The sequence below is a fragment of the Spinacia oleracea genome, chromosome 2 (assembly GCF_020520425.1).
Source record: "Spinacia oleracea cultivar Varoflay chromosome 2, BTI_SOV_V1, whole genome shotgun sequence".
Classification (NCBI taxonomy): domain Eukaryota; kingdom Viridiplantae; phylum Streptophyta; class Magnoliopsida; order Caryophyllales; family Amaranthaceae; genus Spinacia; species Spinacia oleracea.
Genome location: NC_079488.1, coordinates 7,727,701 through 7,742,140, shown reverse-complemented (window position 1 = coordinate 7,742,140; position 14,440 = coordinate 7,727,701). Strand labels below are relative to the sequence as shown.

The following is a 14,440-nucleotide window of genomic DNA, read 5'->3' as shown; positions in this document are numbered from 1 at the left end:
CTAGACAATGTCAGAAAACACATTTGAGGACTTCCACGTAGTAAAATACTTAAATGGTTTCTTCCCTCCATCATCTCTGGGAAACACAGAAAGAAGACCAGGAGAGTGATCAAAAAGTCCTTCTGGCATAAAACATACCTCAGCAACAGGAAAGCAAGTTTGCCAAGCTTGATTAGCCATAAATCTATCAATTTTTGAAAAAACTCTGTTGTTACCTTGTTGCTTGTTGTTCCAGGTGAAAAGATTACCCACACACTTGATGTCCTCCATACCACAAGCATGCATACAGTTGCTCACATCCACAATATCTCTATGTCTGACAGGAGCTCCAATTCTCTCATCTAATGCCATAACACAGTTGAAATCCCCACACACAATCCAGGGTTCTTGAGTGTTAAGCAACAACAAATCCCGCCATAGATCTTGTCTCATACCAGCATCATTAAAAGCATAAACAAAGGTGCAATAAAAGGGTTTCCTACCACTTATAGGAGTAACATGGCAATGAACAAACTGACTGGATGCAGCAACAATGTTAACTGTGAAGCAACCAGCCTTCCAGGCTACAACTATCCTACCACCAGAGTGATAGCTAGAGTTGCTAGTAAAGCACCAATTTACAAAAACTTTCTGATAAAGCTTCCCTAGATTAGAGAGCTTTACCTTATGTTCCAGGAGCCCCACCAAACCCACTGCATACTTCTGAATAAAGTGATTCACCTCATTCTGTTTTGAATGGAGTTTAGGCCCCTGACATTCCAAGCTAAAACTCTATCCATTAGAGTTGGAAGAGTTCCCTCCTCCAGGCATCACTATCCTTTGTTCATCCCCTTTATATTGTTCTCCTACCAGTTCCTCCTTATCAAGTAAAGAGGCCTCCAATATCTGAAAAGTATTAGAAGTTCTAACTGGAGTTTCCAGACCAACTCTCACTCTAATTGGTCTCAAAGATCTTTGAAAACCTTCTTGATCCACAATAGGACTAACCACATGATCACCCTGCTCAGTTGATTGAACTGGGATTGAAACAGATGGTTGAGCTTTCCTAATCCAGATCTTTTTCTGACCTTGTCTGCATTCAGTCTGTAGGTGACCAAACATCTTGCATTTAGTGCAAATTGTTGGCCTCCATTCATAAAAAATGGCAACTCTCGCCATAATGCCATTCTCATCTCTGAAAGAAATAAAATCAGGCAACTCTTGAGACAATGGTACATCCACCATGACTCTAGCAAACTGAAGTTTATCTCTACTGATTGTGGCCTGATCCCTCCTTAGTGGCTTGCCTAACTGTGCTACAATCTTAAACAAAGCCTTTTCCCCCCAATACTTGAAGTTTAGCTTCAATTGCACCCAAATTGGCACAGATTGAAGTTCTGGTGTATCCATATTCATATCAGAGTTCCAAGGTTTCAGAATAAGGGGCTTACTATCAAAAAAATAGTGTCCTCTCAACACCTTATCTTTCGAGTCCATAGTAAGAAATCTCACCAGAAAAACCCCCTTTCTCACCATGACAACCTTATCAACATTCAACTGTTTCCAAATCCTTCGAATGAATCCCTCCATGACATTGATAGGAGGATTACCCCCCACAATGTAACACACCACAGCAGAACTCCAAAATTCAATCTCCTCTTGAATATCATCAAAACCAATTTCAACAGGGTTACTCTCATCACTATGAAATTCACTAACATCAACATTATCAGAAACAATCTGTTCTGGATTCAATTTCATAGGTATTTCAACATTATTATCAAAAATATATAGGTGCATTATCAGTAGCAGCAACTTCATCAAATTGCTGCAATATAGGAATTGAAATCGTACCCACTTCCATATTAGATCGAGCAGTACCTTGTTTCATCTGATTTGCTGAGCCATGAATCACCTCCATAAACTCATTAAAAGAATGCCTCACTTCTGATCGAGTTTGAAGATGCAGCAAACCTGATTTTGGCGTGAAAATTTCATTTTCGAGCCCAAAATCCAGTGCCTCTACCCCCATAACCTCCTCAATACTGCGTGTTTTCAAAGCTTGTGAATCTGATGATGGACCTCGAGGTTTGCCTTTGCCATTTCCATGCTTGCTGCTTTGAGATTTCGAGCCAGAATTCCTTGCCATGGCTACGGTGCACGTTAAGCTAACATGCACCGAGAGAAAACTTGGGGCTCTTTTTGTTTTTTCAACCCGCCATCTTAATTTAAACTATTTTGTATCATATAAATTTATTAACTACATTTATGTGAGTATGTCAATAACATAAAAAATAATTAATTTGAGTTCACATAAAATTTGTAGTCTTTTAACACTTAAATAATTGTCCGAGCCCACCAGACTCACTTGACTTACATCAGCTTCTAAAACTTGTCTAAGCCCACCAAATCGACATGGCCCATCTAACCCATCAAAGTCACATCAGCCCCCAAAATATGTTGTAACCCACCAAACCCATCGGGCCCACCCGACATGCACAACCCACAACGTACGACCCATCACATATTGTGTCCATCTTTCCAACACAACCCGTGACCCGACCCATCCTAACTTTCACTTAGGTGGTCGGGTCATGTGTTAACTGTCCTCGGCCCACTACCTACCAACCCACACATGACCCGCCCCACTTTGACTTTAACTAAGGGGGGCGTGTGTCAACTATCCCTGACTCACGACCCACCGTATCGACCTGTGATCCACTCAACTCGTCTCGTTAGCCATCTCTAGGTACAAGTGTACAACCAAATCAATCAAAAATAATAAATAATAATGATAATTGATTCGATCAATATATAGCTAGAAAGGCAAATTCTTACTAAAATAGTCAATCATAAGAAGTCCAACGGAACAACGACCGGTTGGCTTGTGGAAATAAGTTTCCCCATACGGTGAACTTCCAAAGAGAGAGGGGTTTTCTGGATCTATACTGGGTATACCATTAAAATGGTATATTAAGGGCAAAATAGTAACTTCAGTCGGTATATTAAGGGTTAAATGGTAAGTTCAAGTAATAATTTAAGTCTGTCCCACGAAAAATAACATTTATCTTTGATTTGTGAGTACCAAACTATGTTGTTTGGAACCAAACAAAAATGAAACCACGTTACCAAACTATGTTGTTTGGTATCGCGTGAGAAAATACAAGTACTTTTCTTGTACCAAACTATGTGATTTGGTACTAAATAAAAATGCAGAATATTAGTATACCATTTCAATGATATACCCAGTATAGATTAAGACTTCCTCAAAGAGAGAGCTGGGATCTTCACGTATAATGTTGCCCGTATCTGAAATCGAATCTCCAAACGGATAGATTGCTTCGATAATTGATCTTTTGAATGCATAAAAAATTATGAAAAGAGGATGAAATTATTAGAAAACATAACTAAAAAAAAAAAGAATAAAAAAAAAGATTAGGCTAGGCTACGGCCTTTAACGTAATGTAATATCTTCATTTGTGCGTTAAAAAAAACTAAAGACCATGTGCCACACTCAAACTATTCTAAGAATACAAATATAAAATATAAAAAAAACATCACCAATTTTATTTTACATTAAACAACTCAGTGTATGGTCTCTATTTACTACAGAGTACTCCCTTCGTTCCTTAATGTTTTTCCCATTTGGAATCTTGACACTATTCATAATGGAAGAGAATCTCTTGAATTACTAACAATATATAAGAAAAAATATGTGGGGTCTTGTTTAATTCGTCTCGCGGAGTATTTTGACAATATGAAAATTTTATAATTTTTAATCACACTTAATTGAGATATTAACGATGTAAAACGCGCATTGTCAAATGTGCCAAAATTAAATGGAAAAAACATTTAGAAACAGAGGGAGTTACTACCTATTCTCTAAACTAACTAAAGACTATGTTCCCAATCTTCTTTTGTGGATGGTTACATCTTTTTAGTGAGCTGAATTGGTTCGAAGGAGATTGGGTCCCTTTTGGTATAAATATAGAGTATAAGTGGGCTTGTAATTGGAGTAGCTAATATTATAGGCAAATGTTTGGTACTATTGCCCCTTTTGTATTCTAGGCTTACGACCGTTATTGTAATATAAAATATCTTCGTTTGTGTGTTAAAAAAAAAAACTAAAGATTGTGCCACTCTCCATGTTCTAACAATAAGTATAAAAAATATTAAAAAAAAAAGAGAAAATTATTTTTTACCACCTTTTAATCGGAGACGAAAACGTTATGCGGAACTATTTCAACAACTATATTTTTTATTTCTTTCTTTTCCCCCAAGATTTTCATGTATGTAAGCTATCATTTGCCCTTACTTCCCATTAATTAACATAATATTTTCGTCCATTTTGTGGTTAAGAAGTGGTAAAAGATAATTTTTATTTATTTTTAGGTAGTAAAAAACACATTTTATTTTTTTAGGTGGTAAAAAATAATTTATCAACTTATTTAGGTGGTAAAAAATAATTTTTCCTTTTATTTTACATTAATCAACTCATTATATGGTAGTAAAAAAACATTTTTTCCTTTTACTTTACATTAATTAACTCATTATTTATTATTTATTATGTATTATTTATGATTTATAATTTTATTATTTATTATTTATTAATTTACTATTTATTATTTTTTATTTTTTATTTTTTATTTTTTATTTATTTTATTTATTATTTATTATTTATTACTCCCTCTGTTCCATAATGTTCCTCATGTTTACTATTCATATGGTCAAAGTTTAAAAAACTTTGGCTGTAATTAATAGTATAATTAAGAGTAAAAATATTAACTTGTGGGATATCATTGGATTCATTTCAATATAAATTTTCTAAATATCATTTTTGTATAATTTTTACTCATGCAAAATTAAAACTATCTATGGTCAAAGTAGTGCATTGGAGACCGTGCATAATGAAAAAGTGAGGAACATTATGGAACGGAGGGAGTATTTATTATTTATTATTTATTATTTATTATTTATTATTTATTATTTATTATTTATTATTTATTATTTATTATTTATTATTTATTATTTATTATTTATTATTTATTATTTATTATTTATTATTTATTATTTATTATTTATTATTTATTATTTATTATTTATTATTTATTATTTATTATTTATTATTTATTATTTGTTATTTATTATTTATTATTTATTATTTATTATTTATTATTTACTATTTATTATTTATTATTTATTATTCATTATTCATTATTCATTATTCATTATTTATTATTTATTATTTTATTTTTTATTTTTTATTATTTATTATTTTATATTTATTATTTATTATTTATTATTTATTATTATTATTTATTATTATTATTTATTATTTATTATTTATTATTTATTATTTATTATTTATTGTTAATATTATTAGTAATTTTATTAGTATAAGTTTCAAGAAGTTCCAATAAGTTTCAATAAGTTCAGATAAGTTCCAATAAGTTCCAATAAGTTCAGATAAGTTCAGATCAGATAAGTTCAGGTAAGTTCAGATAAGTTCAGGTCAAATAAGTTGAACAGAACGCAATTCTGATTGGATTAACATCAGTAAAGGTAGATGGTAATGATACGGTTGCGTAGCAGAAGATCAGTGCTGTTGCTAAGATTTTTAATTTATTTTAGAATTAAAAAAATCGAGTATCACGTAGATAATTAATTAGGTGTCATCGTGCCACGTAGATATTAGCGGTTGGTATACATTAGAGTTTTATTTTAACTTAACAATTTAATATAAACTGTGCATCGCACAACACAAAAACCTTTTTTTCTGAGTTTTATTTGGCTAAATTAAACTGAATTAAAATTAAGGTTTAAAAGAACAGGCTCAAACGCTTGTTAAACCCTTGTTTAACTTACCTTATTTTATGATCTTATTACTAATTTTAGATCAGATCAAATCAAAAAGATAAGTTAGACGTGGAGAAATAAGGTGCACTAATTAAATGTGGCCTAGAAGTGGATACAATTTTCTTGCAAGACCATCTTACAGGAACGCTTGTCGGTCAAACCAAGCTTGACGTCGTCTTTTTATTACGGAGTAATTCTTGACTTTTTTTTATTTTAAAAAAAGAATAGTTTAGTACTAGCTAAAATAGTATAGTACATAAATGGTTAAAAAAAAGATAGGTACATTACTACACAAGTTGTTGCACTTATAAGTCGAATAGTTAAGTTTTTACGTAAATTAGTAAGTATGATACAAAGAGTTACACTTACGCGTCGAACAAAGAAATACTACAGGGTGAGAGGGGACCAAAGTCCCGAGCAAACAAAAGCTATAACAAACTAGAAAATAAAAAGAGAGAAAACAAAACATAGAAATAAAAGCTAGAAAAAACAGAAAACAAATCCACCAGAGCTAGCTTGTTCTTATATAAATTACGTATTATATAAGACACCGTTTTATTGGATTATTTTGACTAAATTTATATTATCTGAACTTGAACTTATATTATCTGGACTTATTTTGTCTGAAACAAGTCAAAATAAGGGGAACAGAACATAGCCTAAATGTATAACTTTAAATCGAAAGGGATAATACTAATTAATGAACGTCATTCCTTGAATAAAATAACTTGGCCAAAATTAAGTTGAATAAATCATGAGTTTATATATGAAACCATAACGACATAGGTTCCTACTTCCTAACATTAGATTCCTAAATAAACTAACACAACCCTAACTGCACCATGTAAAATCTGGACGATTAAAACTATCAATCTGACATGAGCGCGTGCGGGCACGGCAACTTATAGCGGCACAAAGGGCAAGTATGATATTTAAGAAGCCATCGAATCACACAAGGCTCGTGAAACACATGCATACATGGCAACATTGCCAAACTCGGCTTTGGTATAACATCAGCACAAGCACAACCACAAGCACCTCCACCACCACCACCTCCACCACCACCATCGAGATCTTGATCTTGATCTTGGATGTCTAGGGTTTTCAAATTTTGTAGACAAATACCACAATCATCATCATCATCATCAACATTATTATTAACCCTTTCCAACCCTTGAATAATTGGTACATCCTCCTCCTTAAAACCTCGATTTCCATCACTAACCCAAGCCCTAAACTCCTCCTCATCACAAACTCGTTCATCAAGATCAAAACAAACAACCTTATACTCATAAACCTTGAATTTCTCACTATCTTCATCACGTGATAAACACGTGACAATCGCTTCATCTCGAACCTTGTTCTTTAGATGTTCCAACTTCTGGTTCACCTCTTCAACAGTCATGTTGTTGTTGTTGTTATAGCACGCTGCTATAAAAACGTCGTCGTTGCAGTCATGGCAAAACGGGTTGAAAATGAGATGATCCGATTGTGAATTTCGTCTACTCACTAACCGTTTACCGTTTGTATGATAATAAACTAAGTCTTGGTAAACGTCGAGTATTAATCGAACTTCGAGAACTTTCTTAGATGATGAAGAAGAAGATGGTAGAGTAAGATGATGGACACAAGGAATTACAAGGTCGAGTGGAACATTATTAATATCTATTTTCATGATTGTATAGTATTTAATTAATGTCAACTATTAAGTTTATTGTTAATGATTTTAATGGGATTAATTAGATTCATGGTTTTGGGTTTTATATAGAAAATATTTGGGTGTGTGATTCCTATTCCTATTCCAATTTGAGTAGGATATGAATCATATGGTACGGGGAAAAGGATTTTGCAAAAGCTAAGGATTAAATCTTATAATGCTTTCCTTATGCAATAAGTAAAAGTAAAACCATAATAAATTAGAAACTATTGAATAAACTAATCACAAATTCTTATTTACAAGGGGTGTACAATAATATTGTACACCGGACTAAAAGTTAACTCAAAATGCTTAAAAGTTAAGCTTATATATGTAAAAGATATCTATTTTTTAGCTATAAAATTTTTCATTTTAGTAAAATTTATTTCTTCACAATCACTAATAATGTATAAAATTAATCATTTAACCTTTTAAAAGGTTTATCTATCAACTTTTTTTAAAATAATATAAAAGTTAATTGAGATTATGTTAAAGTTACAAAAAACTGGTTAAATGTTATCTTGGTGTAAAATAAATTTACTGTATACCTTATGCACGCAAGACGTTTTGTTTTGCAAAAGAAATAAATCTCATAATGCTTTCCTTTATGCAATAAGTAGAAGTAAAACCATAATAAATTAGAAACTATTGAATAAACTAATTAATACACACTCGGATACTCCTAAAGCTAAAAGGTACGCGGTTTAGCTACCCGAGTTGTGTGGTTCAAAAACTTGTCGTATCGGATATATTCGTACTCGTGTTGAACGTGAACGAGAATATAAAGAACACAAAGGATCTGTTCATCTGAGCTTTATTACGCTGAATTATACTGAACTGGATCAAAGTTTAAAAGAGCAGGGTCAAACTTTTATCAAGGCTCTATTTAATTAACTCACCTTATTTCAGTACCTTATGACTTAAATCAGATTTTAAAAAAAAGTTAGATCAGGAGAAATAAGGTGTACTAAAAGGAGCCTAAAGATGGATACGATTTTCTTGTAAGACCATCTTACATGAACACGTACTTATCGGTCAAAACAAACTTGGTGTCATCTTTTTTTAATGGAGTCATTCTTAACTTTTTTATTTTTAAAAAAGAATAACTAAATTAGTGTAGAACATAACTAATAAAAAAATAGTCATATGTTGCACTTATAAGTCCCATGGTTAAGTTCTTATATAAATTACTTAATGTACTTCGTATAATTTTAAATTAAAGAGAATAATACTCATGAACGTATTCCCTAAATAAAATAACTTGAGTTAAACTCTTAAATAAAATTGGTCCACCTAAAATTGTTGGTCAATCCCAAAAGATGGAGAGAAGTTCAAAGGTTAATTTGCATTATTTTTTTTTAGGTTTTAAGTTGCTTATATACGGGAATATGGAGGGAACTTGGGTGTTAATAGGCAAAATGAAGAATATGTGCCATGCATGTGCATGTCAATGCCCTAATTTTGTGAGTCACCGCCTGAAAATAGGTTTTGGTTGTTTCTCGTAATTTTTGTTTTAAGTTAGGTCTTTCTTCGCATAATTTTTTTAAAAATGTTGTTTCTTGCAAAATTTGGGTTATAATTTTAGCAAATTTGCCTTTAAAGATAGTTGTACAATAAATATTGTATGTCGGAGTAAAAATTAAGTTAAAACATGTAAAATATGTTCAAATATGTAAAATATGGAACGATTTTCCTTGAATAAAATAACTTGACAACCTTGATCATAAGTTGGATAAATCATGGGTTTATATATGAAACCATAAATGTAAATAACGACATACGTAATAGGATCCTAACAATATTGATCAACCAGGACGATTGAAACTATCATAATCTAACAAGAGCGGATGCGGATGCGGCAACTCATAGCGGCACAAAGGACAAATATGATTTTTAAGTAGCCATCGAATCACACAAGGCTCGTGAAAGACATGCTTACAAGGCAACATTGCCAAACCCGACTTTGGTATAACATCAACACAAGCACAATCACAACCACAAGCACAACCACCACCACCCCCACCTCCACCACCACCACCACCACCGCCACCACCACTGAGATCTTGATCTTGATCCTCCTCGATGTCTAGGGTTTTCAAATTTTGTAGACAAATACCACAATTATCATCATCATCAACATTATTATCTACCCTTTCCAACCCTTGAATAATTGGTACATCCTGCTCCAAAACTCGATTTCCATCACTAACCCAAGCCCTAAACTCCTCTTCATCACAAACTTGTTCATCAAGATTAAAACAAACAACCTTACACTCATAAATCTCGAATTTCATACTACTATCATCACGTGATAAGCACGTGACAATCGCTTCATCCCTTAATTTGTTCCTTAGCTTCTTCAACGTCTGATACGCTTCATTAGAAGACATGTTATAACATTGTACCGCTTTAAAAACATGGTAGTTGCAGTCATGGCAAAACGGGTTGAAAAACTGAGGATCCGAATGTGTATTTCGGGTACTCACTAACCGTTTACCGTTTGTATAGTAATAAACTAAGTCTTGGTATTTTTCCAACATTAAATGAACTTCGAGAACTTTCTTAGAGGATGATGGAGATGGTAGAGTAGGATGATGGATACATGGAATTACAATGTCGAGTGTAACATTATTATTAGTATTTGTTCTCATATTTTGTAATTTAATTAAAGTTTTCAACTATTGTATTGAGTTGTGTTATCAACGATTTTTATGAGATTAATTAATTAGAGGGAGGGTTTTGGGTTTATATATATAGTAGAAAATATTTGGGTGTTCGATTCGTATTCCAATTCCTATTCCAATTTTGAGTAGGATATGATTTATGGGGAAGATAGAAAATATTTGGGTGTTCGATTCGTATTCCAATTCCTATTCCAATTTTGAGTAGGATATGATTTATGGGGAAGATAAAGGTCATACGTTGTGACAACTAAAATCTTACGTGTCGGAATTTAATTGGTATACATAGACGCCACGTGGATTATGCATCATCATAATGTTTTTATTATGAATGCAATATATACGTGTCGGAGTTTAATTGGTACATATAGGCCCCATATAGGCTATGCGTCATCGGAATATTTTTACTATTAATGCAATGTTTTTACTATGAAAATATGTAAATAAGGTAGTCGATATAAAGAAGGAAACAAATTAGAATATTAAGATTTTCCTACCTTTTTTAAAACATGTATAATCTAATATATATATATATATATATATATATATATATATATATATATATATATATATAAAGGGGAGTTTTTTGGAGAGCTTTTAAAGCGACCACGTAGGATTTCCTTGTCATCATATATAATTAACTAATATTTTAAATTTATTAAAAAATAAATAAATAATATTAGAGTCTTGCTAAGATTAAATTGGTAGACTATACAATAAAAATAGATTCCAACAAAATTTATCCAATTTTTGTTCTACCTTTTTTATATATATACATATAACATTTAAGTTCCTTTTCAATACGTAGCACCCTCACCAAGATGATGTGGTTGGGCGAAGGTGGTGGTTTGCGCACAGTCAAATCGGCCAATTATTCGGCCAAAGGATTCGCATGCGTACGATGCATACACGATGACTCTTATCCAAGATTAAGGTGGAGTCGTGTTTCCTCTGTCATACAAGCTTATTTGCTTCTTTGGCATGCATGTTAGATCATGTTTTAGTTAGTTAACCTAGTGTGTAGTCCGGGCGTTGTCCAGGGTTTTGACTTTTATTCGGGTCTTTTTTTTTTTTAATTATGTGCACGTAGATATGGTGTCATCATCAAATTATGGTGGTGACATAAGATTAGTGGCCGATCAATAACCTCCCAATCTAAAACCCCACATCCAAAAATCTAAACAAAGTCGGATCATTTTCTTCAAAGTAATAACTGTACATTTATAAATTAAATAATCATTCCCTTTTTTGCATTCACTTTTATTCAATGTATTGTTTATTGTAAAAAGAATATATTTGCTTATATAGAAAGATATTACATAAGTTGTAGTTGGTTAAGATGGTAAGAAGTGTAACTTTTAATAAAGAGGTCTTGTGTTCAATCCTTGTTAGATGTTTTTTGGTTGTAATGAAATGTCATGATGCTAATTAGTGGTGACGTGACGTAATAAGGAGAGGTCTATGTGACACGTATAGGTTCTTCAAAACGCCTTTTAATATATTAGTACAGATATTGTATAGGCAGATAAGGGAATGCATTTCCTGGCCCTTGATTACAGGCCATGTTGTTTTTACTAGCATGTCAAAGAAACATATAAAATCAATGGAACATGATCTAACATGCATGCCAAAGAAGCAAATAAGCTTGTATGACAGAGGAAACACGACTCCACCTTAATCTTGGATAAGAGTCATCGTGTATGCATACAGATGCTTGAAAGAAAAGTCGGGACGTCCATTCAGCAAAATGTTTCCTTCGCCATCCACAAGGATCGGACACATTGAAAGAAATCAGCATCACATAAGTCAAGGCGCTCGCATATCAAGTTACAACGGCACGAGTCCTTGATCGAATGGTACTACAAGACACCATGACACCATCTCTTTACTGGGCAAGTTAGTAATCTTTGGAACCACTACAACCTCAAAATCGCCCCTCGAGTAATACAACCTGGAACATGTAGTTATCATGTTTTGTAGATAGATTGAATCAAATATGTATTTTTCTTCCAATGTCTCAATCTTCACTCGATCTTTGCTTAAACGGATATCATTTCGAAGTAGATAACTATATGGATACAGAGTTACGCACCAATGCACCATAGGGCCGGATACATTTTTTTCCCTGTTTTTAATTATTTGGGTGATAGGTCGAATATCGAAGTATAAGATATGATTTTTTTTAAATTAAAATCGTACAATAATAATTAATATTGAGTCATAATTAAGATAAATACTCAATGTTAGTACGGAAAAAAAAAAAAAAAAAAAATACTCAATGAGATTGATAAAAGGAAAAAAAAACGTTGGAAGACTAAAACTCGGATGGAAAATGAAACACTAATCTTCCAAATCCTTTAAGGGACTTGGTTTAAAATAAACTTAACAAAGTGAAACCTTGAAATTTTTCGGATGATCCAATCAACCACCTGATTTAAATTATCTTTCACAAACGGAAGTCCTTGAAATTTTCAGGTAACCAATACTTAAATTAAATTTCAAATAATACATGTTTTCGGATAATTTTACGTCAAGTATACATTAATTATTTTAAAACCATGATAACATACGCATTATATAAAATTGATTTATATTTTTAGATAATTTTCAAATATGTAATAGAGTTTTATTTACATTAAACTTTTGATAGTAAAAGATAATAAAAGAAAAAGATAAAATTATCCCCTAATTAAGTGGAAAACACTCGCCTAATAGATCAAACAATATATATGATGTCAAATTGTTGCGATCTTTTTCCAATCAAGTTTTTATAAAATTAAGAATAAGATATTTGATAAAATTGTTTGGAGAAAACTGAACGAGAGTCGTAGGGATTAATATAGTTTATATAGGCAATAATTGTAAAAAATAAATATAAAAAAAAGTTGATGTAAATAGTAAATGGGAGAGATTAATTAAAATGGCCGGTTTGTTCCTCCCAAGCCTACCAAGGACAAAACAAACACATTCTTGATATTCACTAGCCAAGATGCAATCTTTACACTAAATTATAGGTCAATACCTACTAAAAAGCAAATGGAGGCGACACCAATTGATGAGACGTATTGCAAACATTCAGAGAAAATTAGGAACCAACCCTAAACAAATACTCCGTAGGGAAGAAATTACAAACATTTAGAGAAAATTAGGATCCAAACAAGAGAAATTAGGGATTGAATATGATGAAAACGGGAAAAAAAATCGAGCTAATTAATCAGCAAGATTCTGCAATATCCATCAATGATGATCGAAAGAAAAAAAATGTGGAAGGAACAAACATTTAGAAAGAAAACCCAGCAAGAGACACAAATAGATGGAGGGAGAAAATGTATTTTAGTTGTAATGAATAAAATAAATAGAATATGGGGCAAAAAAATAAGAAAAGAGGAGTCTATACTTATACAAGTATATGTAACGATTTTGTTGAGATTACATGAATAACTAACTCGGGTTTTACCATTATTGAACTAACCACTTCATAACTCGGTTTTTTTATGAGTACGCATAAATATTTTAAATTAAGAATATATTTATACTTCAACTTGAAAAGGGACCTATTTTAACTTTCTATTATAGGTATAAATTTATAAAACACCTATTTATCTACGATGATATAATAAGACAAAAAATGTACGAAAATTGACAAATCCGTGCATCGCACGGGCTTCAATACTAGTAGGTTATATAAGTTAAATATTTTAGTTTCCAATTTAATTCATGACACATAAACCTACATGTCATCATTATGATATAGTTTAAGGGTCGCATGTTGCGACCTTTTTCATTTTCGATGAATCATATGATACGGGGAAAAGGATTTTGTAAAAGGAGTAAGTCTAATGTTTTCCTTATACAAATACAATAAGTAAAAGTAAAACCGTAACAAAAGGTCCACAAGGAGTACAATAAATTTATTGTACACCAAGATAACTTTAACTATTTTTTTGTAACTTTAACTTAATTTTGATTAACTTTTATATTAGTAAAAAAAAATTGATAGATATATAAATATTTTAAAGGGTTAAATTATTAATTTTATACATTATTAGTGATGTTGAAGAAATAAGTTTTACTAAAATGAAAAAATTTATCACTTAAAAATAGATAACTTTTACATATATATGCTTAACTTTTAAGCATTTTGGGTTAACTTTTACTCAGGCGTACAATATTTATTGTACACCCATTGTAAATAAGAATTTGTAAAACCATAATAATAATTAGGAAA

The 14,440-nt window shown here is 31.7% G+C and overlaps 1 protein-coding gene across 1 annotated transcript; it reads right to left on the bottom strand.

Moving 5' to 3' along the window:
- LOC110805222 (uncharacterized) lies at positions 1–1,740 on the bottom strand. The gene is made up of 2 exons (XM_056835634.1): positions 850–1,740; positions 1–750 (listed from the first exon to the last, which is right to left on the bottom strand). The coding sequence occupies exons 1-2, from the start codon at positions 1,738–1,740 to the stop codon at positions 1–3; spliced, it is 1,641 nt and encodes a 546-aa protein (XP_056691612.1).
- Positions 1,741–14,440: the final 12,700 nt, after the last annotated feature.

Coding starts and splice junctions, on each gene's coding strand:
- LOC110805222 (XM_056835634.1), bottom strand. CDS start 1,740: ATGAAATTGAATCCAGAACAGATTGTTTCTGATAATGTTGATGTTAGT. Junction 751..849: donor TACTTGATAAGGAGGAACTG/GTAGGAGAACAA, acceptor TTGGAATGTCAG/GGGCCTAAACTCCATTCAAA.